Source organism: Macaca thibetana, chromosome 2 (assembly GCF_024542745.1).
Source record: "Macaca thibetana thibetana isolate TM-01 chromosome 2, ASM2454274v1, whole genome shotgun sequence".
Classification (NCBI taxonomy): domain Eukaryota; kingdom Metazoa; phylum Chordata; class Mammalia; order Primates; family Cercopithecidae; genus Macaca; species Macaca thibetana.
In genome coordinates, this window is record NC_065579.1 from 3735958 (window position 1) to 3762401 (window position 26444).

A 26444-nucleotide genomic window follows, 5' to 3' on the forward strand; every position below is an offset into this window, starting at 1 on the left:
TGCCAGCTGGTGTGTGCACACTGTGGGCAGCAAGAGGGAGAGAAGGGCTGCCAGTGTCAAGGAAGCACGGGGCACTAGAGCTGGGGCCACAGGCAGGGCACTCCAGGCACACAGCAGCATGGGCAAAGGCTAGGAGGAGGCGTGGAGCAGCGCTTGGGCATGAATAGTGATAGCTTAGCGTGCAGGTTTGGGGTGGTCAGGCGAAGCTTCACAGCTACTGGAAGTGGGTGGCAGGAATGGGCACGGGGCACAGCAGGCACAGCAGGGGTTGGAAATGGCTGGGCCAGGGTGAGTGGCCCCAGGTATCTGTGGCTGGGGCTTCTTGAGAAGGGTCAGCCGTGTGCTTGGACCCTTGTTCAAAAAGGGGATGAGGGACCGGGTGTGGTGGCTCACCCCTGTAATCCCAGTGCTTTGGGAAGCCAAGACAGGCAGATCATTTTGAGGTCAGGAGTTCAAGACCAGTCTGGCCAACATGGTGAAACCCTGTCCCTACTAAAAAAATACAAAACTTAGCTGGACGTGGTGGCATGCACCTGTGATCCCAGCTACTTGGGAGGCTGAGGCAGGAGAATCGTGTAAACCCGGGAACTGGAGGTTGCAGACTGCACCACTGCACTCCAATGTGGGCGACAAGAGCAAAACACCGTCTCAAAAAAAAAAGGGGATGAACCACGTGGTGCCGTGGCTCACACCTGTAATCCCCGCACTTTGGGAGGCTGAGTTGGGAAGATTGCTTGAGGCCAAAAGTTTGAGGCGAGCCTGGGCGACATAGCAAGACCCTATCTCTACAAACATTTAAAAAAGCAGCTGGGCGTGATGGTACATGCCTGTGGTCCCAGCTCCTTGGGAAGCTGAGGTGGGACGATCACTTGAGTCCAGGAGGTGGAGGCTGCAGTGCGCGGTGATTGCACCACTGCACTCCAGCCTGGGTGACAGAGCGAGACCCTGTCTCGAAAATAAATCAGTAAACCCAAGGGGATGCTGCGTCAGTGTGTAGTGTAGCACGCCCTCAGCGGCTCACTGCTGCCCAGAAGAGAAATGCTCTTTTTAGAGTTTCTCAGGAGAGAGCTGGGCAGTGGCTTACACCTGAAATCCCAGCCACTCATGAGGCCGACGTGGAGATCGCTTGAGCCCAGGAGTTCAAGTCCAGCCTGGGCAACCTAGTGAGACCTCATCTCTAAAAGAAAAAATAAAGAGAATTGCTCAGAGGAGTGCCTATCTTATATTTCAAGGACAAAGACACTGCTCATTGCTGTTTGTCCTGCGCACAGTTCCCGCTGGTGCCACCACGGATTCACTGGTCGATGCTTTTACCATGCTCGCACCAGTTCTGCTCTGCGGAGGTTGGAGAAACCACCAGGGGATGGTGCCTTATCCTTAGGAGCCCTAGTCCAGAAGAGGCACTGCCGTCTACATGCAGATGCATATGAGAGAAGATAATGTCATCTCTGCCTAAGGAAGGAGAATAGCACGTTATGGGGGTGGGGTGTGCAATCGGTGGTGGAGAGGAAAGGCTGCTTGAAGAGGTGGCACAACTACAGGGCCCTGAAGGGTGGGGAGGAGCCGGCCTGCAGAATAACTTGGGAACCCGTTTTGGCGTTGTGTGGGGAGCTGACACCAGTTCTTCCCACGCAGCTATCTGACAAGGTCTAGGTTCCAGGAGCCCTGTGGGATTTTGTTGTCTACTGCAGATCGGGAAGCCCGAGAGAGGAAGAGGAGGCGGCAGCTCAGGGCCAGTGTGTTTGCCCTGGCCCTGCCGCTGAGCCTGGGCCCGTGCTGGGCTCTCTGGGTTGCTGCCCCAAAGGCTTCAGCCACCATCCGGGGGCCACAGCGGAGGCTGCTGGCGAGCCTGCTGCAGGTGAGGCTGGGCCACCCTGGGGAGGACTCGGGGTACTGCATGTCCTGCCAAATGCCTGGGGTGGGATGACGCGGGGGCTGGGGGAGTGGGGTTAAGCCTTCCTTTGTTGGAAGAAACCTCTGAAAGCAGAAAAGGAATCCTGAGCTTTGTCTGTTTCTTGGGGCACATGGACAGTCTGCAGAGTGCTAATGGTGGATCACCTGTTCTTGCAGGAAAATACTGAGATCCTCGGCTACCTGCTGGGTAGCATTGCCGCCTTTGGCTCCTGGGCTTCTCGGATCCCCCCTCTCTCCAGAATTGTGAGGCTGGGGTGGGGCTGGGACTGTGGGTCACATGGCAGGCCTTGGGGCATCTGGGAGCATCCTGAGAGGGTCATGGGATGGGAGTGTGGTGTCACTGTGTGTGCATGCACGTGGACTCAGCTTTTTCTGAAGAGCGTTGGTGTGTATGGCAGCAAGGAGGGGATGTGTGTGGAGAGGGGCAGCCAGCCCAGGGCGTCCTGAGGACGGCGGGAGCCTCTCGGGGAAAACCCGTGGGTTCTTTCCCATTTCCTATAGCACATGAAAAGCAGGCTGTGAGGAAAAAGCCCCTGAGGCTGGCTAAACCCATGAGAGAATGAGATTGGAGAGACTCCAGGCAGTCAGGTATGAGGTTCTGTGTAGATCAAGAGTGTCTTAGGCCGGGCGCAGTGGCTCACGCCTGTAATCCCAGCACTTTGGGAGGCCGAGGTGGGCAGATCACTTGAGGTCAGGAGTTTGAGACCAGCCTGGCCAACACAGTGAAACCCTGTCTCTACTAAAATACAAAAATTAGCCAGGCATGGTGGTGTGTGCTTGTAATCCCAGCTACTCTGGAGGCTGAGGCAGGAGAATCGCTTGAACCCAGGAGGCAGAGGTTGCAGTGAGCTGAGATCATGCCATTGCACTCCAGCCTGGGCAACAAGAGCAAAACTCCATCTCAAAAAAAAAGAGTGTCTTATTGGCAGGCATTCTCCAGGCATCCACATTGAGGGAGGCCCTGTGTCAGCCGGTCTTGTGGGGGATAAGGTGTGAGCAGGGGCGAGCGCTTGCCCTCCGGGAGCTCACAGTCTCATGGAAGACACAGGGATGTGAAGCAGCATCTCCTAACGCTCCAAGAAAGATAGAAACAAATGTTTGGGTGTCAGAGAGAGAGAGAGAAGGCTCCTACGCCCTTCAAATGAGCAAGGGTGAAGACTGTTTACACTGCCAGACTGTGGGGTGGGGGGAGACGTCACGTTGCCTCAGGAGGGAACGTGAATTTGAGGACACAGGCTAGGGAAAGGCCATCGGCAGAGGAGACCGCACAGGAAAAGCCCCCATGCGTGAAAGCGCCTGAGAAACGGCGAGACACTGTGGACGTGTGACGGCTGCTCTGCCAGATCTTCTGTGCAGACGACTCTGAGACAACTGTTCCTGTCTCACTGACGGAACAGTGGGTAAACCCAGCACCATGACATGTCATAGGCCCATTTAGTCTAAAAAGAATCAGCTGGGCGCGGTGGCTCATGCCACCTACTGTATGTCTGGCACTGCAGGTAAATAGAGCTCTCCATTTTTCTCAGGGTCGGCCCCAGGACTGACCCTGGGAAGAGACTGCTTTGGAGGACAGTGGTCACTGTCACTGGCTTAGCACGGGAACGAGGGCAGAGGGCTCCCCAGCGCAGTTCATCCTGAGCAGCAGCGAGAGCAAGGCCCAGCCCCGCTCTGCCCGCCACCTCCCCTCTGGCCGTCAGTGTCCTCTCTAACGTGGTGGTGGGTGCTTGGGTCGGGGCGGGGGGTCCAGGCACCTCTAGCCATAGCAGTGCTGCTTCCTGTGTGAGGTAGGGAGGGCCGAAGGGAAAGGGCGTCGTCTCCACCCTCAGCCTCTGGGCGCAGTGGGCCAGGGCTCACCCTCCCAGCCGCTGCTCCCCAGCGAAGCGCGGCACTGTGCCCTCTCCGCTACGCAGTCTTCTGGGGGCAGGCCAGACACAGGGAGGCCTGGGGACAAACCAGAGGGGACGCAGATTATTTTTGAGAGTTAAATTTAAAGTGGGGCGAAGTTGGCCACAACATGCTTTTTCTCCGGAATTTTTCTCATTCCCTAGCCAAGGTCTATATATCTGTAAGTATGGTCATCAAATGAACATAGGTAATGAGTCATGTAATGAGTTTATATATGTATTACATACAAACTGAATTTTGTATGTATTATATATAAACTGAATTATATATATATAAACTAAATTATATATAAACTTAACTATATATAGTCTAACTTACATAAAACTAAATTATGTAAAAATTATAATTTATAGGCCGGGCGCGGTGGCTCAAGCCTGTAATCCCAGCACTTTGGGAGGCCGAGACGGGTGGATCATGAGGTCCGGAGATCGAGACCATCCTGGCTAACACGGTGAAACCCCGTCTCCACTAAAAAATACAAAAAACTAGCCGGGCGAAGTGGCGGGCGCCTGTAGTCCCAGCTACTCGGGAGGCTGAGGCAGGAGAATGGCGTGAACCTGGGAGGCGGAGCTTGCAGTGAGCCGAGATCCGGCCACGGCACTCCAGCCTGGGCGACAGAGCAAGACTCCGTCTCAAAGAAAAAAAAAAAAAAAAAATTATAATTTATATATGAGCTTATCTAATGAATTATAATTTTAAATATATGAATTAAAATTAAATAATTTTAAAATTAAATAAAATTTAAAAACTCTGAGTTTAATATATAAACTATTTAATTTTAATTCATATATTTATAGGTATATAATCAGAATTATGGTGTTTGTATATATACATATTCATATACATAGAGTGACTTCCTGCATATAAAGGCTACTTACATATAAATATAAATAGTGCATATTTCCTTTTGTTGAACCAATATTTTTATTACGTATTCTTCAGAAATGTCCTCTTGGCTTTAAAATTTCCAGAATATCATCTCTCATTTTTTGGATCTTCCCCATGTGACCTGGGTCAGAGTCAGTGATCCCAGGGAGAGAAGGGCCAGGTCTCAGCTCTTCTGATTCGGTCCCTGTGTTAGGCTGTTCTTGCGTTGCCTCGGGCTGGGTCATTTGTAAAGATGTAATTGGCTCACGGTTTTGCAGGTACCCAAGCATGACGCCAGCATCTGCCGGGCTTCTGGGGAGGCCTCAGGGAGCTTTTACTCATGGCTGAAGGCCAAGTGTGAGCTGGCAGAGAGAGCAAAGAGGGTGGAAGGGAAGGGGCCACACACACGTTTTTAAACAGCCAGATCTCAGGAGAACTCAGTCACTCTCGCGAGGCCAGCACCCAGGGGATGGTGCCAAACCATTTATGAGAAATCCACCTCATGATCCAACCTCCTCCCACCAGGCCCCACCTCCAGCACTGGGGATTACGACTCAGCGTGAGATCTGGGGGGACAAATGTCCAAACCATCCCAGTCTCCCTCACATTCTCCCAGCGGACATTGGGGAGCCGCTGCCCAGGGTCACGTGCTGGGGCCCTGGGATGGCGAGGACCCCCACCCAGCCCTCAGGAGCCCTCCGACTGTGTAAAGAGCTGAGTCATGATCAGTCAAAGGTACTCTGCTGGAGGGACGTGTTAGGGCCCAGAAAAGGGAGTTGCTCGCTCCCCTTAGGGTTGAACTGGTAAGGGGAGGTTTCTCAGAGTTAAGTTTAAGCCAGGTTTTGAGGGATGAGTAGGAGTCTGATAGGCAGAAGAAGCAACTCGAGCAAAAGCTGGAAGTCTAACAGAAGCATTGCCCTGGGCGACTGGCTGCAGGCAGAGGGCTTGCCTGGCAACCTGCTGTGCCACTGAGGGCCCTGGGTCTTGTGATCTGCTGCTCCTCCCTACCCAGCCCCTCCCTCTCTCTGCCCAGTGCCGGGGGAAGACATTTCCTTCCATCCACCTGTGGACTCGGCTCCTGTCGGCCCTGGCTGGCCTCCTCTATGCCTCAGCCATTGTGGCCCACGACCGGCAGCCTGAGTACCTGCTGCGGGCCACACCCTGGTTCCTGACCTCCCTCGGCCGCGCAGCGCTGGACCTCGCTGTATCCACCCCAGGCCTGGGGAGTGCCCTGCTTGCAGCCAGAGGAGGCCTGTGTCTCCTCCCCTCACTGCCCCTGCTCCCACCCTCCTTTTCTCTTGCTAGCTGGAACTCTCCCAGCAGTCAGGGCAGGCAAACACAAATGCAATTATTTGTAGCTTTATGTTTCTTTTTTTTTTTCTTTTTTTGAGATGGAGTCTCGCTGTGTTGCCCAAGCTAGAGTGCAGTGGCGTGATCTTGGCTCGCTGCAACCTTCACCTTCCAAGTTCAAGCAATTCTCCTGCCTCAGCCTCCCAAGTAGCTGGGACTGCAGGTGCATGCCACCACATCTGGCTAATTTTTGTATTGTTAGTGGAGACTAAACATTTTTGTATTTTTAGATGCTGACTGTGGATAATGGCTGTGGCGTGTTGCTGGTGGGGTGTGTGTGAAGGCAAAGGCAGGGCCACACCCTCTCTGCAGGCACCAGCGGGATCTTCGCTTGCCTCTTCCAGCTGCTAGTGGAGTTGCAGGAGCTGCTAGTGGCTCCTGGTGTCCCTTGGCACATGGCAGCATCATTTTCATTTCTGCCTCGGCCTTCGCATGGCCTTCTTCCCTTGGTGTATCTTCGTGTATCTCCTTTTCTTATAGGGACCCCAGCTGTTGGAGTTAGGGCCCAGTCCAATCCACTATGACTTCATTATCTAATTATATCAACAAGGACCCTACTTCGGAATAAGGTCACAGTCTGGGCCAGGTGCAGCGGCTCACACGTGTAATCCCAGCACTTTGGGAGGCCGAGATGGGAGGATCACCTGATGTCAGGAGTTTGAGACTAGCCTGGCCAACATGGTGAAACCCCACCTCTACTAAAAATACAAAAATTACCCGGGCATGATGGCAGGTGCCTGTAATCCCAGCTACTTGGGACGCTGAGGCAAGAGAATCGCTTGAACTGGGGAGGCAGGGGTTGCAGTGAGCCAAGATCATACCACCGCACTCCAGCCTGGGTGACAGAGGAAGACTCTGTCTCAAAAAAAAAAAAAAAAAAGGGTCAAATTCAGAGGTGGATCTGAATTCTGAATTTTCAGGGATGCTATCCAACCGACCGCATGTATTGTTACTGTAAGCCAGGCCTGTCAAGAAAGATGTTTTCCAAAATGCTTTTGTTTCGCAAATATTTACCAAGTCCTTGTTAGGGACAGGGTCACATTGGATGCTGGGCCCTTGTGGGGACATGGGGACAGGAATATCCACCCTAGCCCTGTCTTCAGATGAGCTCCTCTTGGTCCCAGGCAGGATAATACCACGGAGGGAGGAGAGTAGGTGAGTGGGGAGGGAGGAGAGTAGGTGAGTAGGGAGGGAGGAGAGTAGGTGAGTGGGCAGGGAGGAGAGTAGGTGCGTGGGGAGGGAGGAGAGTAGGTGAGTGGGGAGGGAGGAGAGTAGGTGAGTGGGGAGGGAGGAGAGTAGGTGAGTAGGGAGGGAGGAGAGTAGGTGAGTGGGGAGGGAGGAGAGTAGGTGCGTGGGGAGGGAGGAGAGTAGGGAGGGGGAGGAGGAGAGTAGGTGAGTGGGGAGGGAGGAGAGTGGGTGCGTGGGGAGGGAGGAGAGTGGGTGAGTGGGGAGGGAGGAGAGTGGGTGAGTGGTGGAGGGAGGAGAGTAGGTGAGGGGGGAGGGAGGACAGTAGGTAAGGGGGAGGGAGGTGGCAGCATGGTGTGAAGGGGTGAAGGGCCGCGCTAGGCTGCTGGAATATTCCTACCTTAACTTCCACCATCTCAGATTATTTTCCTTTCGTGTGTGATGAAGAGCAAGATGAGACAGGCCTTAGGATTTGCCACTGAAGCCAGAGAGAGCCCTGACACCCAAGCCCTTTTGACCTGTGCAGAGAAAGAGGAAGAAAACCAGGAGGCGAGGAACGAGGACAAGGTCTGGAAAACTCTGGTCCTACAACAGTATCCTAAGAAACAGCAGGATACTGCGGACATGTGAAAGTTGCCTGCCGAGTGAAAGCTGCCTGCCGAGCGTTCTCTGCAGGCGACTCAGACAGCTGTCCTGTCTCGCTGACGGAACAGTGGCCAAACCTAACACATGACATGTAACGGGCCCATCCTGTTTACTGGCATGGAGTGGACGGGGCAGTGAGCCTCCATGAGGGCCAGGGCTTGGGAATTCCGGAAGTCCTTCCCTGCTTGCCCAGTTGGTCACTTTATTTTTATTTTTTTTAATCTATTGATTGATTGATTGATTGATTGATTGAGATGGAGTCTTGCTCTGTTGCCCAGGCTGGAGTGCAGTAGCACAATCTCAGCTCACTGCAACCTCTGCCTCCCAGGTTCAGGTGATTCTCCCGCCTTAGCCTCCCAAGTTGCTGGGATTACAGGCACGTGCCACCATGCCTAGCTAATTTTTTGTATTTTTAGTAGAGACGAATGGGGGTTTCACCATGTTGGCCAGGCTGGTCTTGAACTCCTGACCTCAGGTGATCCGCCCACCTTGGCCTCCCAAAGTGCTGGGATTACAGGCGTGAGCCATGGTGCCTGGCCCAGCTGGTCACTTTAAAAACCTACTGTTTATGCTCAAAGCTAAGGGAACCTCGGATGCCACAGGATCCTCCAGTTTCCCAATTACACAAATGTTTTGAAGTGTTTTTGATCACTTAAAGACTTAATAAATATAGCAATGTAGATGAAATAGTCAAATGCCACTTGATGCTTCTGAAGAATTTACTTGCTGGTATATAAGTTCACATGCTACATACCTTCATCATTTTTCAATGATGTGATTTTCATCCGGGTGCAGTGGCTCATGCCTGTAATCCCAGCACTTTGGGTGGCCAAGGCAGGTGGATTGCTTGAGCTCAGGAGCTCAAGACCAGCCTGGGCAACAGGGTGAAACCCCGTCTCTACCAAAAATACAAAAAAAAGTTGGCCAGGTGTGGTGGCGCGCACCTGTAGTCCCAGCTACTTAGGAGGCTGCGGCAGGAGGATCTCTTGATCCTGGAGGCAGAGGTTGCAGTGAGCCAAGATGGCGCCACTGCACTCCAACCTGAGCTACAGAGTGAGACCCCATCTCAAAAACATAAATTGTGTGATTTTCACTCCTATTTCTTCAAACACTGTATTCCCACTTTCACATGCATCTCGAACATCCGCATCATTCGCACCACCTGACACAGGGCTCCAAGCCTGTCAGCCCACCCGGCTACGTGATCCCGCCTTTGGGAATCGGCTTGTGATGCTGCCCCTCAAAACTCCTCTCAAGCCACAAGGACCCGTTTGCTATTTGTGGTCATTGCAGTGTAACTACTTACTCTATTCCTTGTTTTGTTTTGTTTCGTTTCTGGTTTTTGTTTTGTTTTTTTTTAGTTGATAATGCTAGAAAGCTGATCTTTAAAAGTGTTGTTTTGGAGGTCAGATGCAGTGGCTCACGCCTGTAATCCCAACACTTTGGGAGGCCAAGGCGGGCAGATCACAAGGTCAGGAGTTTGAGACCAGCCTGACCAACGTGGTGAAACCCCGTCTCTACTAAAAATACAAAAATTAGCTGGGTGTGGTGGCAGGCACCTGTAATCCCAGCTACTCAGGAGGCTGAGGCAGGAGAATCGCTTGAACCTGGGAGGCAGAGGTTGCAGCGAGCCAAGATCATGCCATTGCACTCCAGCCTGGGCAACAAGAGCAAAACTCCATCTCAAAAAATAAAAAAAGTGTTGCTTAGGCCAGGCACGGTGGCTCACGCCTGTAATCCCAGCACTTTGGGAGGCCGAGGCAGACTGCCTGAGCTCGGGAGTTTGAGACCAGCCTGGGCAACATGGTGAAACCCCGTCTCTACTGAAAATACAAAAAATCAGCCAGGTGCGGTGGCGAGCACCTGTAATCCCAGCTACTCAGGAGGCTGAGACACGAGAATTGCTTGAACCCAGGAGGCAGAGGTTGCGGTGAGCCAGGATCGTGCCACTGCACTCCAGCCTGGGCAACAAAGTGTCTCAAGAAAATAAATAAATAAAAATAAAAAACGAAAGTGTTGTTTACAGTAATATCAAACCTTTACAATTATGTCATGCCACCAGCTAAAGTTAATGTGTCTCCTTTTATTGATTTAAATAGATGACCTCTACAAGTAGCCAGTTGTCCAGTTGAGGCCATTTGTCTTCATCAAAAGTTTTTGGTTCCAAATAGTTGAGAAAGTGCCTCAAGGAAAGCTTGTAAGGACTTGAATATGAAGTCACTCCCTCTTTTCTAAGATTTCTTTTTTTTTTTTTTTTTGGAAAAAAAATCTCATCTATTACCTGGGCTCTTCATTACCTTAGACTCCTCCCACAAAGAGTGGGAGTGAGGCTGTGAGTAACTTCCTTGGTGGCCAGGATGGAGGAGTAATGAGGAGTGCATTTGGACCGACAAAAACAAAAACTGCTCCTCCGAATGTTCTCCAAATGGCTTAACAATGTCATCCGACTGAGTCCATGAAATAGCAGATGATGGTGTATATGACGCAGATGAAAGCATTTTTTTATATAGGTGCTCAGACCAAAGACCCAAGTTCCCATGAAGGCCATAGTGGAAGTTATTTTCATTTCTTTCTAGCAACTGTTAGGAAATTATATTCCGAAAGGGGGACAAAATATTAACAGAGCTCTGTGTGTCTTGGAATTTTGAAGAGAGATGTAGAAGCCTTTGGAGTCTCTTTAGCAATCCTTCAGAGCAGTGGTTCTCAAAGTGTGGGCCCTAGACCAGGATTACCTGGGAAATTGTGAGAAATGCAAATTTGAGGGCTCCACCCAGATCTCCCGTATCTGACACTGAGGGTGTGGTCCAGCGATCTGCATTTTATTTATTTGTTTATTTATTTTTGAGACGAAGTCTCACTTTGTTGCCCAGGTTAAAGTGCAATGGCATGATCTCAGCTCACTGCAACCTCCACCTCCTGGGTTCAAGCGATTCTCCTGCCTCAGCCTCCTGAGTAGCCAGGATTACAGACACATGCCACCTTTCCCGGCCAATTTTTGTATTTTTAGTAGAGACAGGGTTTCACCATGTTGACCAGGCTGGTCTCTATCTCCTAACCTCAGGTGATCGGCCTGCCTTGGCCTCCCAAAGTGCTGGGATTACAGGCTTTAGCCACCGTGCCCGGCCACAATCTGTATTGTAGCAAGCCCACAGGGTGCTTCTGATGTGCACCAAGATTAGAGGACCACAGCTTTGCAAAAGCACTTATTTGACACCTATTGCAGTGGTTCTCAAACTTTGCCGGGTGTCAGAATCACCTGGGGAGCATTTAAACTATCCACTTCCCAGTTACATCTCATACCAATGAAATCAGAATGTCTGGAAGTGGGAAGTCAACATTCGTGGTTTTGTTTGTACGATAGGGCCTCACTCTGTCACCTAGGCTGGAATGCAGTGCCTCCATCACAGCTCACTCCAGATCGCTGCTCAGCTGGGGATCTTCAAAAGCAGAATAGGCCAGGTGTGGTGGCTCACGCCTGTCATCCCAGCACTTCGGGAGGCCGAGGTGGGAGGATCACCCCTGGATCCCTTGAGGCCAGGACTTCAAGACCAGCCTGGGCAACACAGTGAAACTGGTCTCTACAAAAAAAAAAAAAAAGATTCCTAATTGATTCTACTGTGCTGCAAAATTTGGGAAACACTGAATTACCGTGACCCGAAAGAGAAAGATAAGACACATAGGAAGCCGAAAGTGAGATGTGCTGTAAAAAAAAGAGAGAGAGAGAAAATACCACGGGGACCCTTTTGAATAAAATGTGACCTTGTTTTTAGAAAATGCCTCCTGACTGAGAATTCTCCTTTCTGTCTCCCTGCCTTTACTTGCAAGAATTTGGATTGGGTGCCTCTCACCACACTGTCACACTGCAAGTCACTGAGGACAATGACAGCAATCAGTCGCTACATGGAGCTGACCATTGAGCCTGTGCAGCAGGTGAGTGGCCATCAGTCACGGCCAGGTGTCTGAGAGGGTGGGAAGCAGTCATGGAAGGCTTCCTGGAGGACATGATGCTTTAGCTGAGGGATGGGCAGGAGAAAACAGACAAGCAGGTTAAAAAAGAAGGAGCTCTCCAAGGTTGCAATGGAGGGGCAGATGTAGAGGAGTGTTGGAGAGAAAAATATTTTCCCTGTACCCTCATAACTGATGAAACACAGAGTAACAAGAGAGAAAAACTGTTTAAACAAACAAAAACGGCTTTAATTACTCGTACATGGAAATTTACAAAGAAACATGTGGCTCAAGGAGGTGGCCAGATGATGGAGGCGTATATACCATATTAGGCTAAATCAGGCAAAAGAGGTTTGGGGTCCTGGGGTGGGAGGTGAGGTGAGGGAGGACCTGTGTGGGAAATGAGGGTTGTCTTGCTATGCAGGTGAGAGTCTCTCGGGTGACAAGAGTTGTCTCTGGAAGTAGCTCTCTTCCTGGTGCAGAAATATCTTTACAAATGGAAATTTCCTTTATAAATACAAATTTCCTTTATGAAGGGAAAATGTATGCTCTCTTTTCAGGCAGTGAGGGGAGGTTCATAGCTTCTGCTTCTGCTGGTTTTCAAATACCTTTAGGTCTGAGGAATCCATATGCTAAAGAGGCATATTTCGGGGTGGTGTATGCTGGTGCCCTTCAGGAGTGAGGGGAGATGAAAGGGCTGGAGGAGGCAGGGGTCGGGTCATTTAGACATGGAGCCTTATCTTTTTTTTTTTTTTTGAGTCAGAGTCTCACTCTGTTGCCAGGTTGGAGTACAGTGGCACAATCTCGGCTCACTGCAACCTCCGCCCCGCCAGGTTCAAGTGATTCTCCTGTCTCAGCCTCCCAAGAAACTGGGATTACAGGCATGCGCCACCACGTCTGGCTAGTTTTTGTATTTTTAGTAGAAACGGGGTTTTACCATGTTGGCCAGGCTGGTCTGGATCTCTTGACCTCGTGATCTGCTGGCCTCGGCCTCCCAAAGTGCTGGGACTACACGTGTCAGCCACCGTGCCCAGCCGTGTCTATCATCTTGAGGGTGATGGGAGTCAGGAGGCTTGAGTACTGGAGACTCAGGGTCAGGCGTGCATTTTAGAGCCATCCCGGGAAGTGGCTGCAGGTGGCCTGGGGGGAAGGAGAGTAGCAGCCGAGCAGTGGGTCAGGGCCAGTCGGAAGCCCGAGGAAGAGGAAGTGTGACCTAAACTGAGGTTGGAGCAGATGGAGAAGCAGAGATGGAGTTGAGCGAGTTGGGAAGTGGAGCGTTGGAGGGGTAAGGAGGTGCAGGTGAGGGAGGGAGGGCTCCGGATGACTCCCTCAGTTCTGACCTACACGGGGGGTCCTCAGAAGGAGGAGGATTGGTAAAGAGGTGACGAGAAGTTCCTCCCATGTCCCACTTTCCCCCCGAGACTGTCTTGTCGAGGTCACCGATGACTTCCAAGCTGCTAAATCCACCATCATTCCATTCTGAGATTCCACGCACCCGGCCACCAGCTGCTCCTGGCGTCTGTGGCCCCCATTCTTCTGTGTTTCCTGCCACCCTCACAGGCTCTTCTTTCCCCTCGGCCTCTGCTGGCTCCTCCGGGTAAACTTGACGGTAGAGAGGGAGTCCAACGCCCTGTCCCAGGCAGGCTCGCTGCTCCTCGTGGGCCCTGCAGTCCCGCAGTCCCCTCGCTCTGCTCACCAGTCCTTGCTAACCCCGACCCGGTTCGTGTCTCCGTCCTTTCCCCTCCCCTCAGTTCCCATCTCGGCTGCCCAGCTGCCCATTCAGCTGTCACCATACGGCGTCTCACATTTACCTCGTCCAATGCCCAGACCGGCTCCTCTCCCCATCTTCCTCATCTTAGTAAATGACGCAGTCTATGCAGTGGTTCAAGCCCAAAATTCCTCTCTTTCCCTGGCCACACCCCCATGCCCATCCATTCCTTTTGAGAGTCCTATAAATGCTTTCTTATTTAAACTAGGTCTTGAGTCCAGCAGCCTCCTGGCCATCATCCTCTCCACTTCTTCTGTGGTCCTGCCCTGCCCATCTCTGATGAGCCCCAGAAAGATCATTCACAAATGTAAATTACATCTTGTTCCTCCTGTGTTTAAAACACTCCTCTGGGCCAGGGCTCTTAGTGGCCCACACCTGTAATCCTAATACTTTGGGAACCTGAGGTCGGAGTATCACTTGAGGCCAGGAGTTCAAGGCCAGCCTGGACCACATAGCAAGACCCCATCTCTCGCCTCCTGTTCACTCCTGTCTCCTGCACAGAGTTTCTCTCCATTCCTCTGCCCAGAATGCTCTCCCTCCCGATTTTTCACACGGCTGCCTCTTTCTTGTCTTTCCAGCTTCAATGTAAATGTCGTCTTCTCCAAAGCTCTTCCCCAACCACCCAGTCCGAAGTAGGACCCCTCTGTCCTACTACTCTATTTTATTACCTATTGAAATTCTCTACAAAGCACTTACCACGATCTTTTGCTTTGGTTTGTCTGTGTCCTGCTGAGATGTAAACTGTATCTCCTGTCTCATTGACTCCTGGTGCCTATAATCTTGCAGTCCTGGCCTCTCAGTAAAGGTGTGTTTTGAATACATGGTCCAGTGTCGAGGGCCCCTGCCAGGCTGCCCAGACACACCGGTGCTCGGAGAGAGTCTGGGCCTGAGAGAGAGGTGTTGCTTTTTGCTGTTGTTCCTTGTATCCTGGGTGCACAGAACCTTGTGTATGACCTAAGCAAAGTTCAGAGAGATTCAGAGCATGCCTTTGTAGCTAAGAGCCCGCTTCAGCCATTACACCATCCTTCCAAAGGGAGGGAGGAAGCAGGGTATGTGGGGAACCCTTGGGAAGGCACGGGAGTCCCTGCAGCGTCTGGCCAAAGCTTTGCACTGGAAAGTTCTACCTCATGGGACTTCCAAAGGAGAACAGTGTAAAAGTTGTATTCACTTTAACCCGTCCAGTAGCTCAGTCTTGAAGGGATTCTTGTTGGGGAACAGATTCCATGAAAGAAGAGCGTGTTCCACCTTCATTCTCTGCCACTGAAGCCCACAAGCGCGTCCTTGGGCTTCCACCCAGCTGCTTCCTTCTGTGTCCATCAGAGGGAGCCCCGAGCCCCGCTGTCCAGCCGGGCTGGCAGGTGCCTCCCTCGGCGCTAGGGGCACCCCTCCCATCACAGCCTATCCACTGAGGGTGAAGGACTTGCCAGGCTTTGAGTAAGCAATAGCAGCCAACACTTACATGGTACTTACGGGCTAGAGTACTGGTCTAAGTGCTTTACACAGGTTAACTTGCCCCCACAGCCGAGCCCTGAGGACTATACCCATTTTACAGATAAGGAAACTGGGGGTTGGAGCGGTTAAGTGACCGGCTCAAGGTCACACAGCTTGTCGGTGATGGAACCGGATTCAGACCTGTGTCTACCTGAGTTTGTACCATTGACCTCTATGCTGTAAAGCCTTTTACTTGGCATAATGGCTGACACCAAGTAAACACTTGATAAGTGGTGATTTATTATTAATAAAATAATACTATTTACCATGTAAGTGTTAATAAAAATGAGCCTAACAACCATATGAGGAAGCGTCCTCGTGTGTTTTGCATTGCCATAAAGGAACACCTGAGGCTGGGTAATTCAGAAAGAAAAGAGGTTTATGTGGCTCATGGTTCTGCGTGTTTACATGGCGCCAGCATCTGCATCGGTGAGGCCTCAGGCTGCCTCCACTCATGGGGAAGGCAAAAGGGAGCAGGCTCCACATGGCAGGAGAGAGAGGAAGGGGTGCCAGCTCTTTCTAACAAGCAATTCTTACAGAACAGAGTGAGAACTCATCCACCAGAAGGGCTCTTCCGCCAGGATCCAGACGCCTCCCACCAGGCCCCACTTCCAACACTGGGGTCACATTTCAACGTGACAAACCGCATCCAAACCATAGCAGAGAGGTACTGTTATTATTTCTATTTTCTTTTCTTTTTCTTTTCTTTTTTTTGAGGCAGAGTCTTGTTCTGTCACCCAGGCTGGAGTGCAGTGGCATGATCTCAGCTCACTGTGACCCACACCTCCCGTGTTCAAGAGATTCTTGATTCTTATGCCTCAGCCTCCCAAATAACTGAGACTACAGGCACATGCCACCATGCCTGGCTGTTTTGTGTGTGTGTGTTTTTTAGTGGAGAAGGGGTTTTGCCATGTTGCCCAGGCTGTTCTCGAACTCCTGACCTCAACTGATCTGCCTGCCTCGGCCTCCCAAAGTGCTGGGATTACAGGTGTGAGCCACTGTGCCTGGCCTATATCTATTATTATTATTTTATTAACAATTAATAATGTTATTTTCAGTTGAGGCACAGAGAGGTTAAGTAACTTGCCCAAGATCCCACAGTTAGAAAAATCACAGAACTAGGATTCAAACTAAGCCTGCCCGATTCAGGGACCTGGGCTTTTATAAAGAGAATATGCTCTCTGTGCTGCCATTTTGTACCTGCTCAGTTAGCAGCTTTAAACGTTGTTTTAATGTGAATGTCCGACTGGGCAAGATTCTGGGGAAACAGGCACCCTGTCGGCTCTGTCCACTGATACATACCCATCTGGAAATGGGTGAGGAGAGCTGCAGAGGTGCTCCCTTGTTTTCCCAGCAACCCCCCTGAGCACTGGTCCTAAGGAGCGACTTTCCAGGAGACGCAGGGGGAGCAGCATCGTGGTTCAGGCTGAGCCTCCGGAGGGGCAGAGGGTCCTCATGGGGCCATATGGATCGGCTCCTGCATCCTCAGCTTGCAGCATTTGAAAACTCTTTTATCTCTTGATGCAGGTGTGGTCAGGCCCTGGGCGTTTATAAAATTTGTCGTCGTCGTTCCTGGGAGGCCTCTGCTTCCCCACTCCCATCCAGAGCCTTCTGTTTCAGCATCCTTCCCAGCTGGGCGGCAGGGTGGGCCCTCACGTGTGTTCCTGCTTCCAGAATGCTGCCTTTGTTTCTCTTGTGGATTTTCTCTGCCGGTCCTCCTGACTCTCACAGGAACCTGTGCACTTAACCCATCAAGGGCTGAAGCCCTGCTTGATTTGGGTCGAGTACTCGTAGCCATTCTTCTCATGTGTCCCAGGCATTTACATCTGAACCCCATGACACCCCTCCCTGGGGGCGAAGCAGGGATTATCATCCTCTTTTATAGATTAGGAAACCGAGACTCAGAGAGGACAACTTTCTTTATTAGGTGATGTGGTTTGGCTGTGTCCCCACGCACATCTCATCTTGAATTCCCATGTGTTGCAGGAGGGACCCAGGGGGAGGTAATTGAATTATGGGGGCAGGTCTTTCTCATGCTGTTCTCATGACAGTGAATTAGTCTCAGGAGAGCTGATGGTTTTATAAAAGAGGAGCTCCCCTACACAAGCTCGCTCTTTGCCTGCTGCCATCCATGTAAGACATGACATGCTCCCCCTTGCCTTCCGCTGTGATTGTGAGGCCTTCCCAGCCATGTGGAACTGTAAGTCTCATTAAACCTCTTTTTCTTCCCAGTCTCAGGTATGTCTTTATCAGCAGCATAAAAACGAACTAATACATTAGATCACATGGTTAATTAGTGGAAGATGCTGGTCGAGAAAGCAGGTTATTTGCCCTGTCACATGTCAGTGGAATGACATGAATCCTGTAGGACTTCAAAAGTTCAGCTGGTGGAGCTTTGTAGGTCTCTGGGGGAGCCCCCATGAGCCCATGGGGGAAGCTTTGGTCTGAGATTGATTGATTGATAGATAGATGGATGGATGGATGGATAGATAGATAGATAGATAGATAGACAGACAGATGATAGATAGATACATAGATACATAGAAAATCTCACAAGTTTCTTTCTACCTTAAACCTTCCTAATTCATCCCAACTCACTTTCATCCCCTGCTGGTGGGCATGGGGAAAGCCTCTATGGGGTGCGTTTTTAGCAGTAGCTATACAGATTTCAAATGTACATACGTTCTTTAATCCAGCAATTCCACCTCTAGGAATGTATCCTTTACTCTGAAATCTTGGATGTACTGCAGTGTAATTTACTGCAGTCAGTACTGATTGCAAAAGCAAGAGCCTAGAAACACATGAAACACCCATTAGTAGGGGATGGGTTAAATAGACTGGGAACACCTAAAATGCTACCAAAAAGTTCCCAAATCTTCTGATACAGAACTATCTCTAAGGCATAGTGTTAGGTGAAAAAAAACAGGGTGCTTAAGAGAATGGAATGTGTGCTATCATTTTGGAAATCGGGGGAAATATGGGTCTGCACTCGATTGTATATGTCTAGTGTATCTGGAGGGATACACAAGACACTGGGCACTGGCTGTCCCTGGGGAGAACTGGGTGGCCAGGACAGGCGAGCACAGGGAGATGCTGGGCTGCACACCCTTTTGTACATTTTGAACACTGAAGTATGTGAATGCTTTGACAATTCAGCCATCAAAACTAAACTACGTGTCCTTGCCTGCCCTTTCTCACACACTTTGCAGGCAGGCTGCAGTGCCACCAGGCTGCCAGGTGATGGACAGACGAGCGCTGGAGATGCGTTGCTGCAGGAGCCCCCATCGTACCCTCCCGTTCAGGTCATCCGGGCCCGAGTGTCTTCCAGCAGCTCCTCTGAGGTCTCCTCCATCAACTCCGACCTGGAGGTACACGGCTGTTGCCTGCTGGGTGGGTGCGTGGGTGCCGTCGTTCACGGACACTTGCTGGGTGCTCCTTGGGGCTTGCACAGCTGTTCTCATCTTATCCACGTTAACCTCACACCTGCTGAATAATGAATAAGGCCGGGCACGGTGGCTCACGCCTGTAATTCCAGCACTTGGGGAGGCTGAGGCAGGTGGATCATCTGAGGTCAGGAGTTCGAGACCAGCCTGGGCAACATGGCGAAACCCCATCTCTACTAAAAATACAAAAATTAGCCAGGCATAGTGGCAGGCACCTGTTATCCCAGCTACCCAGGAGGCTAAGGCAGGAGAATCTCTTGAACCTGGGAGGCAGAGGTTGTAGTGAGCCGAGATCGCACCATTGCACTTCAGTCTGGGCAATAGAACGAGACTCTGTCTCAAAAAAAAAAGAAAAAAAAAATGAACTTCCACGGGGCTCCTACAGTGTGTCAGTACTGACAAGAGGTTTCCACGGTCACATTAGTCGCAGGGACACTGCATTTTAAGAGTCTGGTCTTCACAGATCACTTGCACGATAAATGAATGAGTAATAAATGTTTAAAAGTCTCGGTGGGCTGGGCGCGATGGCTCACGCCTGTAATCCCAACACTTTGGGAGGCCGAGGCGGGTGGATCACGAGGTCAGGAGATCGAGACCATCCTGGCTAACACAGTGAAACCCCATCTCTACTAAAAATGCAAAAAATTAGCCTGGCGTGGTGGTGGATGCCTGTAGTCCCAGCTACTTGGGAGGCTGAGGCAGGAGAATGGCGTGAACCCAGGAGTTGGAGCCGAGATCGCACCACTGCACTCCAGCCTGGGCAACAAAGCAAGATTCCGTCTCAAAAAAAAAAAAAAAAAGTCTCGGTGTTGGCTGCGTGTGATGGCTCACACCTGTAATCCCGACACTTTGAGAGGCTGAGGCAGGCAGATCACCTGAGGTCAGGAGTTGGAGAACAGCTTGGCCAACATGGCAAAACTCTGTCTCTACTAAAAATGCAAAAATTCGCCAGGCATGGTGGCTCACACCTGTAATCCCAGCTACTCAAGAGGCTGAGGCAGGAGAATCACTTGAACCCAGGAGGCGGAAATTGCAGTGAGCCAAGATCACACCACTGCACTCCAGCTTAGCCAACAGAGCAAGAGTCTGTCTAAAAAAAAAAAAAAGTCTCAGTGCTTCTCAAACTAATTTGCATAGGAGCTTTTCTCCCCGCTAAGGAGCACCAGCCACATCCTGCTGTGTAGTGGTGCCATACACAAGTGGGCCCTGTGGTGGGCACCGTGGCTGACACTGTATAAACTTTACCTCATTTTGAGTTTTTATGTCTGTGAATAAAACACACGTCACAGCTTGGATCACACACAGGCGTAACTCTCAAGTCTGAGCTGTTCTCTCTCGGTCCACAGCTATGATTCCCACCCCCATTCAGTGACGAGGCTCCCGTTTGTCGGTGGAAAAATGAGAACCACAAGGGCGATGTAGTGGCCGCCTGTGTGTCAGTAGACAGTTGCCAGCTGTCTTTTGGTGGGGGGAGAGGACTGTCTTCCGTTTTGAGTTTGTGTCCTCCCAACTGTTTTGGTGTTAAATGCCATTTTAGGAAGGAATGGGAATAGTAAGCAGTAGTTGGTGTTGAGTTTTTGGTTTGGGGTTTAATTGGCCTTATTTGGCAAAATAATCAATTAGCCATTGTAAGTCCCCTAGATTGGTCGAACTTAATAAACTGGCCCTTGAAATCTGAAACTCAGATCCACTGACTGGGATAAAGTCTGGATTCCTCAGGGTGGCAGTCCAGGCCTCTCATAGCCTGCCCGGCTTCACACGCCCTCCCTCACCGGGAGCACTGCCTGGCCACGGACTCTTCTCTGGCCCTTTTGCCACAGGTCAGAATCTGACCCAGAGAATAACGGCTCCTTCCTCTGAGTCCCCTGAGCATAGACAGAGTTCTCGCTCTGTCACCCAGGCTGGAGTGCAGTGGCGTGGTCTCAGCTCACTGCAACCTCTGCCTCCTGGGTTCAAGAGATTCTCGTGCCACAGCCTCCCCAGTAGCTGGGATTACAGGTGCCTGCCACCCTGCCCAGCTAATTTTTGTATTTTTAGTAGAGATGGGGTTCCACAATGTTGGCCAGGCTGGTCTTGAACTCCTGACCTCAGGTGATCCACCCACCTTGGCCTCCCAAAGTGCTGGGATTACAGGCGTGAACCACTGCGCCCGGCCTAGAGCACATACCTTTCCGACACCGCTTCCACTGCTGGCCGTGTACCCCGGGAGCCACGGTGGCCTGGGTTGCCTTTGCATCTCTCTGTCCCTGCATCCTGGAGCACAGCCGGCCCCTGAGGGCTGGGTTTGAGTTAGGGACTCTGCATCCTTTAGGTTCATATTCCTATGTCATTCTGTGTTGTGTGGTTCTTGGATCCGGTCTCAGAACTTGTAGGACACCCACAGCACGTGGCTGGCAGCCTGGAGCCAGCAGTCTTGGCAGAGATCTAAGCCTAAAGGGGACCGGAGTGAGCATGATGGCAGAGTGTGTTCAGTGAGCAGGGACAGTGAAGTTGGTGACTCAGGGATGGCGACAGGGAGGGAGAAGTAACATTTGTTCTGCGGAAACAAGGTCTACTCTTGCCACCCACCCTCAGTTGAGGTAAGTTCACTGCACGGTGAACTTGAAAATTTCAGAAATTTGTCCTTGTAGCTGGCTTGGGCTGTTTTCTTGTTTTGCAGTCTTTGTTCTTTCTCTACTCTTATCTCTCTCTTTTCTAGAAATCTATTGTTAAAAATATGTAAATTCCAGCCGGGCACGGTGGCTCACACCTGTAATCCCAGCACTTTTTGTGAGGCCAAGGCAGGTGGATCACCTGAGGTCAGAAGTTCGAGACCAGCCTGGCGAACGTGGTGAAGCTGTGTCTCTACTAAAAATACAAAAATTAGCCGGGTGTGGCCGGACTGGGTGGCTCACGCCTGTAATCCCAGCACTTTGGGAGGCCGAGGTGGGCGGATCACCTGAGGTCAGGAGTTCAGGAGGAGCCTGACCAACATGGAGAAACCCCACCTTTACCAAAAATACAAAATTTGCCAGGCGTGGTGGTGCATGCCTGTAGTCCCAGCTACTGGGGAGGCTGAGGCAGGAGAATCGCTTGAACCCAGGAGGCGGAGGTTTTGGTGAGCCGAGATCGTGCCATTGCACTCCAGCCTGGGCAACGATCGAAACTCCGTCTCAAAAAAAAAAAAAATTAGCCGGGCGTGGTGGCAGGCACCTGTAATCCTAGCTACTGAGGAGGCTGAGGCAGGAGAATCGCTTGAACCCTGGGGGGTGAAGGTTGCATTGAGCCGAGATCACACCACTGCACTCCAGCCTGGGCGAAAGAGCGAAACTCCGCCCCAAAAAAAAAAAAAAAAAGTAAATTCCAAGAAGATAGGGTCACATACTTAAATTAAGCAAGTGGAAATGAATGCTTTCGCCATGTACAAGGAATATATTTTTAGAAGTTCAGCAGCTGCAGCCTCCCTCCCCGTAACCCCCACCCACTTTTCACCACGGTCTTCCTCCTTCATGCCCTAAAACATGCAGATAATACAAATGACGAAGCTGCTGAGGTCCTGTAAAGAGATTGCTTAATACCAAACTAAACGTAGATAATAGCAGGTCAAACAGGATAGTAAAGTTTCCAGTATAGACTGAATATAGACTTAGTAATAAATGAGCAAGAAATCTTTTTTCAGGTTTGTGATCCTCTGGGCCTTCTGGTAATCTATATTTTCTGTTCTTCTTTTTTTTTCTTTTTGAGACGGAGTCTTGCTCTGTCACTAGGCTGGAGTGCAGTGGCGCTATCTCGGCTCACTGCAAGCTCTGCCTCCCGGTTTCAAGCAATTCCCCTGCCTCAGCCTCCTGGGTATGTGGGACTATAGGCATGCACCACCATACCCGGCTAATTTTTTTTTATATTTTAGTAGAGACGGCGTTTCACCATGTTGGCCAAGATGGTCACGATCTCCTGACCTCGTGACCCGCCTACCTCAGCCTCCCAAAGTGCTGGGATTACAGGTGTGAGCCACTGCGCCCGGCCTATTTTCTGTTCTTAAAAGTAATAAATGTTTCTGGGCTGGGCATGGTGGCTCACTCCTGTAATCCCAGCACTTTAGGAGGCCGAGACAGGCTGAGATGGGTGGATTGCCTGAGCTCGGGAGTTCAAGATCAGCCTGGACAACATGATGAAACCCCATCTCTACTAAAAATACAAACCCTATCTCTACCAAAAATAAAAATAAAAAATTAGCTGGACATAGTGGTACAAGCCCATAGTCCCAGCTACTTGGGAGACTGAGGTGGGAGGATTGCTTGAGCCCAGAAAGCGGAGGTTGCAGTGAGCCCAGATTGTGCCACTGCACTCCAGCCTGGGAATCAGAGTGAGACCCTGTCTGAAAACAAAACAAAACAAAAATAAATGTTTTGGTAGAAAATTTGGAAAATGGACCAGGCTTGGTGGCTCACACTTGTAATCCCAGCACTTTGGGAGGCTGAGGCGGGTGGATTACCTGAGGTCAGGAGTTCAAGACCAGCCTAGCCAACATGGTAAAACCCCATTTCGACTAAAAATACAAAAATTAGCCAGGTGCGGTGGCACATGCCTGTAATCCCAGCTACTGGGGAGGCTGAGACAGGAGAATCGCTTGAACTCAGGAAGCGGAGGTTGCAGTGAGCCAAGATTGTGCCATTGCCCTCCAGCCTGGGCAACAAGAGCAAAACTCCGTCTCAAAAAAAAGAAAAAAAAACAAAAAACAAAACAAAACTCAGCCAGGCACAATGGCACGCACTTGTAATCCCAGCTACTCAGGAGGCTAAGGCAGGAGAATCGCCTGAACCCGGGAGGTGGAGGTTGCAGTGAGCCAAGATCAAGCCACTGCACCCCAACCTGGACAACAGAATGAGACTGTCTCAAAAAAAAAAAAAAAAAAAGAAAGAAAGAAAAAGAAAATTAAAAAAAATTTGGAAAGTGTAAAAAATGTGAAGAAGAAAATTAAAATTAACCCCAAGCCTACCAAACAATGACCGCCTCCCAGGTGGTGGGGTTGTTCCGGTCTGACATGCCCCCTATTTGCTTGAAGCAATATTCCTTGAAGATCCTGGTTCGTTGGCGGCTGAAGGTGGGCGAGGCGGTGTCTTTGGGCAGATGAAGTGTCACACCACACTTCACCTGGCTGTTGGGTCACTCATGCAGCACACATTTTCTCCCAGTGGGAATTTGAAGGAAACATCCGGGAGGGAGCGATAGAGCGGCCCCAGCCCACCGCATAGGGTGATAGGCACTTGGTAAACCAGTCACAGTGGAGAGTCTGGTCCTCTGCCTCACTCTTCCAGACCATACTCTGGAGGGACATAGCATACAGATTGAAGTCAGGGCCTCACGTCCTCACTTCCTCTGGTTCGTGACTTCTGCTCCCAAGAGAATTGCGTAATTCAAATATTTCATGGCGTTGGGCTCAGACCACCCAGGGCTTCTGTCTCCACTCTTGGACTGCCCCGGCCTGGCTGCCAAGGTGGGCTGCCGTTCCCTAGCCACCTCCCGTTGTCTGTCTGTCACTGACCAACTCGGCTTCTGTTCGATCCCTTGGGTTGATGAGTGAATGCTCTCTGACTCCCACTGAGGGGTCTGTGGGCCTGGGAGCCACTCTGTGTCTTTAAGGTGACGTGTTTCCCTTATCTATGGTCCTTTGTGATTTGGTAATTAACTCTGGGATGGGGTGGTGGTTTTATGTCCAGGTTCTCGGGGCATGGACGGACTGTTTTGAATACTTCTTGCAGTACGCTAGAGGAAGTGGAGAAATGAGTGGTTTCAACACTCCATGGTACCCACAGCACTCCAGTTCATAAAGTGTTTTAAATCCATTAACAAGAAAAGCGGTGCTCATTGCGAATAGTGACTGTGCTAGGCACGGTGTGGCCTATCCTTTCCTAGCACCGTTTGCCTTGACAGCCTGAGTCAGGAGACTGGGACTAGGTAAGTTTAAGTCACTTCCCTGAAAAAACATAATAATGGTGATAAGAAGAAGTGGCAGAACTGGGGTTTGAACCTAGTTCTGTCTGCTCTGAAGCCTCTCTCATTAACCACCGCACTCCACTGCCTTGCCAGAGACGGGTACCCAGGGAGGTGTGCAGGAGCGTGTTTATTGTCCATTATTCCCATTTTACAGATGAGAAACTGGACCCTCTGCCCAGGTGTCTTTTCACTCAGCTGTGCTCTGACTCTCTTGTCAAGGAGTGTCAGAACAGGAGACAGCTGAGACAGACAGGACCCTGGGCATGTGGGGTTCGCATGGAAGGAGAACTTGGCTGCACTGGTCAGAGTACCAGACGAATCACGTGAGAGCCTTAGTGTGACCAGTAACGGTGTAGAGAGGTCTTTTTCCTGGGCTGTGCAGGTTTCTGTACCTCTCCATAGGAGACGGCATACTCCACGGAGACTGTGAATCCATTCATTCATTCATTCACCAGCCCACCCATTCAATACGAGGTCAGCCTCACTCCCGGCAAAGCCATCCGAAGGGCACAATGAACCGATGGTGAATAAGGGTTCCTGAGCCCAGAGTCCCGTGCCTGGGGTCTCCATGTAGGTGACAGAGGCCCAGAGAGAGCAGGACTTCACTCCCATAAGTGACTTTCTAGGACAGCCAGAACCTATATCATAAAAGCAGGCTTGACTTCCCCCAGCATTGAAGCCCCTAAGGGCATCACATAACACTGTTCTTTTTACCTAAATGGGTCAGGGATATGTGTGACAGCAGGGAAGGAACCAAACACTTATGCTGTGAAAGGCCTGAAGTTTGCTGCTCCTGTAGATTTAATTTTTTTTTTTTTTTTTTTTTTTTGAGAAAGAGTCACCCAGGTTGGAGTGCAATGGCATAATCTCGGCTCAGTGCAACGTCCACCTCCCAGGTCCAAGTGATTCTCCTGCTTTAGCCTCCCGAGCAGCTAGGATTACAGGCGCCTGCCATCACACCCGGCTAATTTTTTGTATTTTTAGTAGAGACGGGGTTTCACCCTGTTGGCCAGGCTGGTTGTGAACTCCTGACCTCAGGTGATCCACCCGCCTCAGCCTCCCGGAGTGCTGGGATTACAGGTGTGAGCCACCGTGCCCAGCCTCCTGTACCTTTTAAAGGCTTCCTTTTCTTTCTTTCTTTTTCTTTCGCCTCTGGGATTCAAGAAAAGGTTCAGTCCGCCTTTGTGACAAAAGTACATTTACAGCATCTAGTCATTTTTCCCTTCTGTGCTTCCCAGCATTGCCAGAGACTGGGTATAAGCTTTATAGGAATTCTGCAAGGAGGCTGTTTCTGTCATTGGAACAAAGTCTGCATAGTGAAGAAGGCCTGTGACCGCAGCCAGTGCAGTCCTGTGTGGGTGTGCGTGTGCATGTGGGTGTGTGCACGCATGCCCAGTGTGGGTGTACCTGTGTGGACCATGAGAACAGTGCCAAATGCCAGATTGCTCTGTCTGAAGAGGGCCAAGTCCCAGGCCCATGTGTCCCTGTTGATTCTGCGCCTAAGACCCTTGATAAACCCAACTGCTTATTCTCTCTCTCAACTTTCTGGCACCAGCAGATCAGGGTATATTCCCGTGGATGTCTGCCCTTTTTAAAGCCAAATCGTTCATTCTGGAGGAAAAGTATGCATGAAATAGATGCTGCACTGGGCCCCAAAGAGAAACAGGCTGTGCCGGGGAAAGAACCTCGACCCAGGAGGCAGATGCACATAAGGGCTTTTAAAACAGAGTCTTGCAACCTCCGCAACCTCCACCTCCCGGGTTCAAGTGATTCTCCTGCCTCAGCCTCCCAAGTAGCTGGGATTACAGGCGTGCACCACCACACCCGGCTAATTTTGTATTTTTAGTAGAGAGGGGGTTTCTCCATGTTGGTCAGGCTGGTCTTGAACTCCCGACCTCAGGTGATCCGCCCACCTCGGCCTCCCGAAGTGCTGGGCGTGAGCCGCCGCGCCCAGCACT

General features: G+C 50.8%; 1 protein-coding gene across 9 annotated transcripts in view; it reads left to right on the plus strand.

The window, feature by feature from the left end:
* The window catches only part of TMEM44 (transmembrane protein 44), a 47327-nt gene that overhangs the window by 6759 nt on the left and 14124 nt on the right, over positions 1-26444 (plus strand). For 5 of the 9 annotated variants that reach the window (XR_007723275.1, XR_007723276.1, XR_007723278.1 and 2 more), the window contains exons 4-10: positions 1692-1858; positions 2071-2157; positions 5720-5890; positions 7642-7788; positions 11692-11796; positions 15615-15737; positions 18280-18438. Coding sequence is in view for 5 of the 9 variants with exons in the window: in XM_050779182.1 (XP_050635139.1) it covers positions 1692-1858; positions 2071-2157; positions 5720-5890; positions 7642-7788; positions 11692-11796; positions 15615-15737; positions 18280-18438 (959 nt within the window). In the remaining 4 variants the exon portion in view is untranslated. Of the gene's footprint in view, positions 1-1691; positions 1859-2070; positions 2158-5719; positions 5891-7641; positions 7789-11691; positions 11797-15609; positions 15738-18279; positions 18439-26444 lie in introns of all 9 variants that reach the window. The other 4 variants (XR_007723277.1, XM_050779185.1, XM_050779184.1 and 1 more) reach the window with 2 other exon arrangements.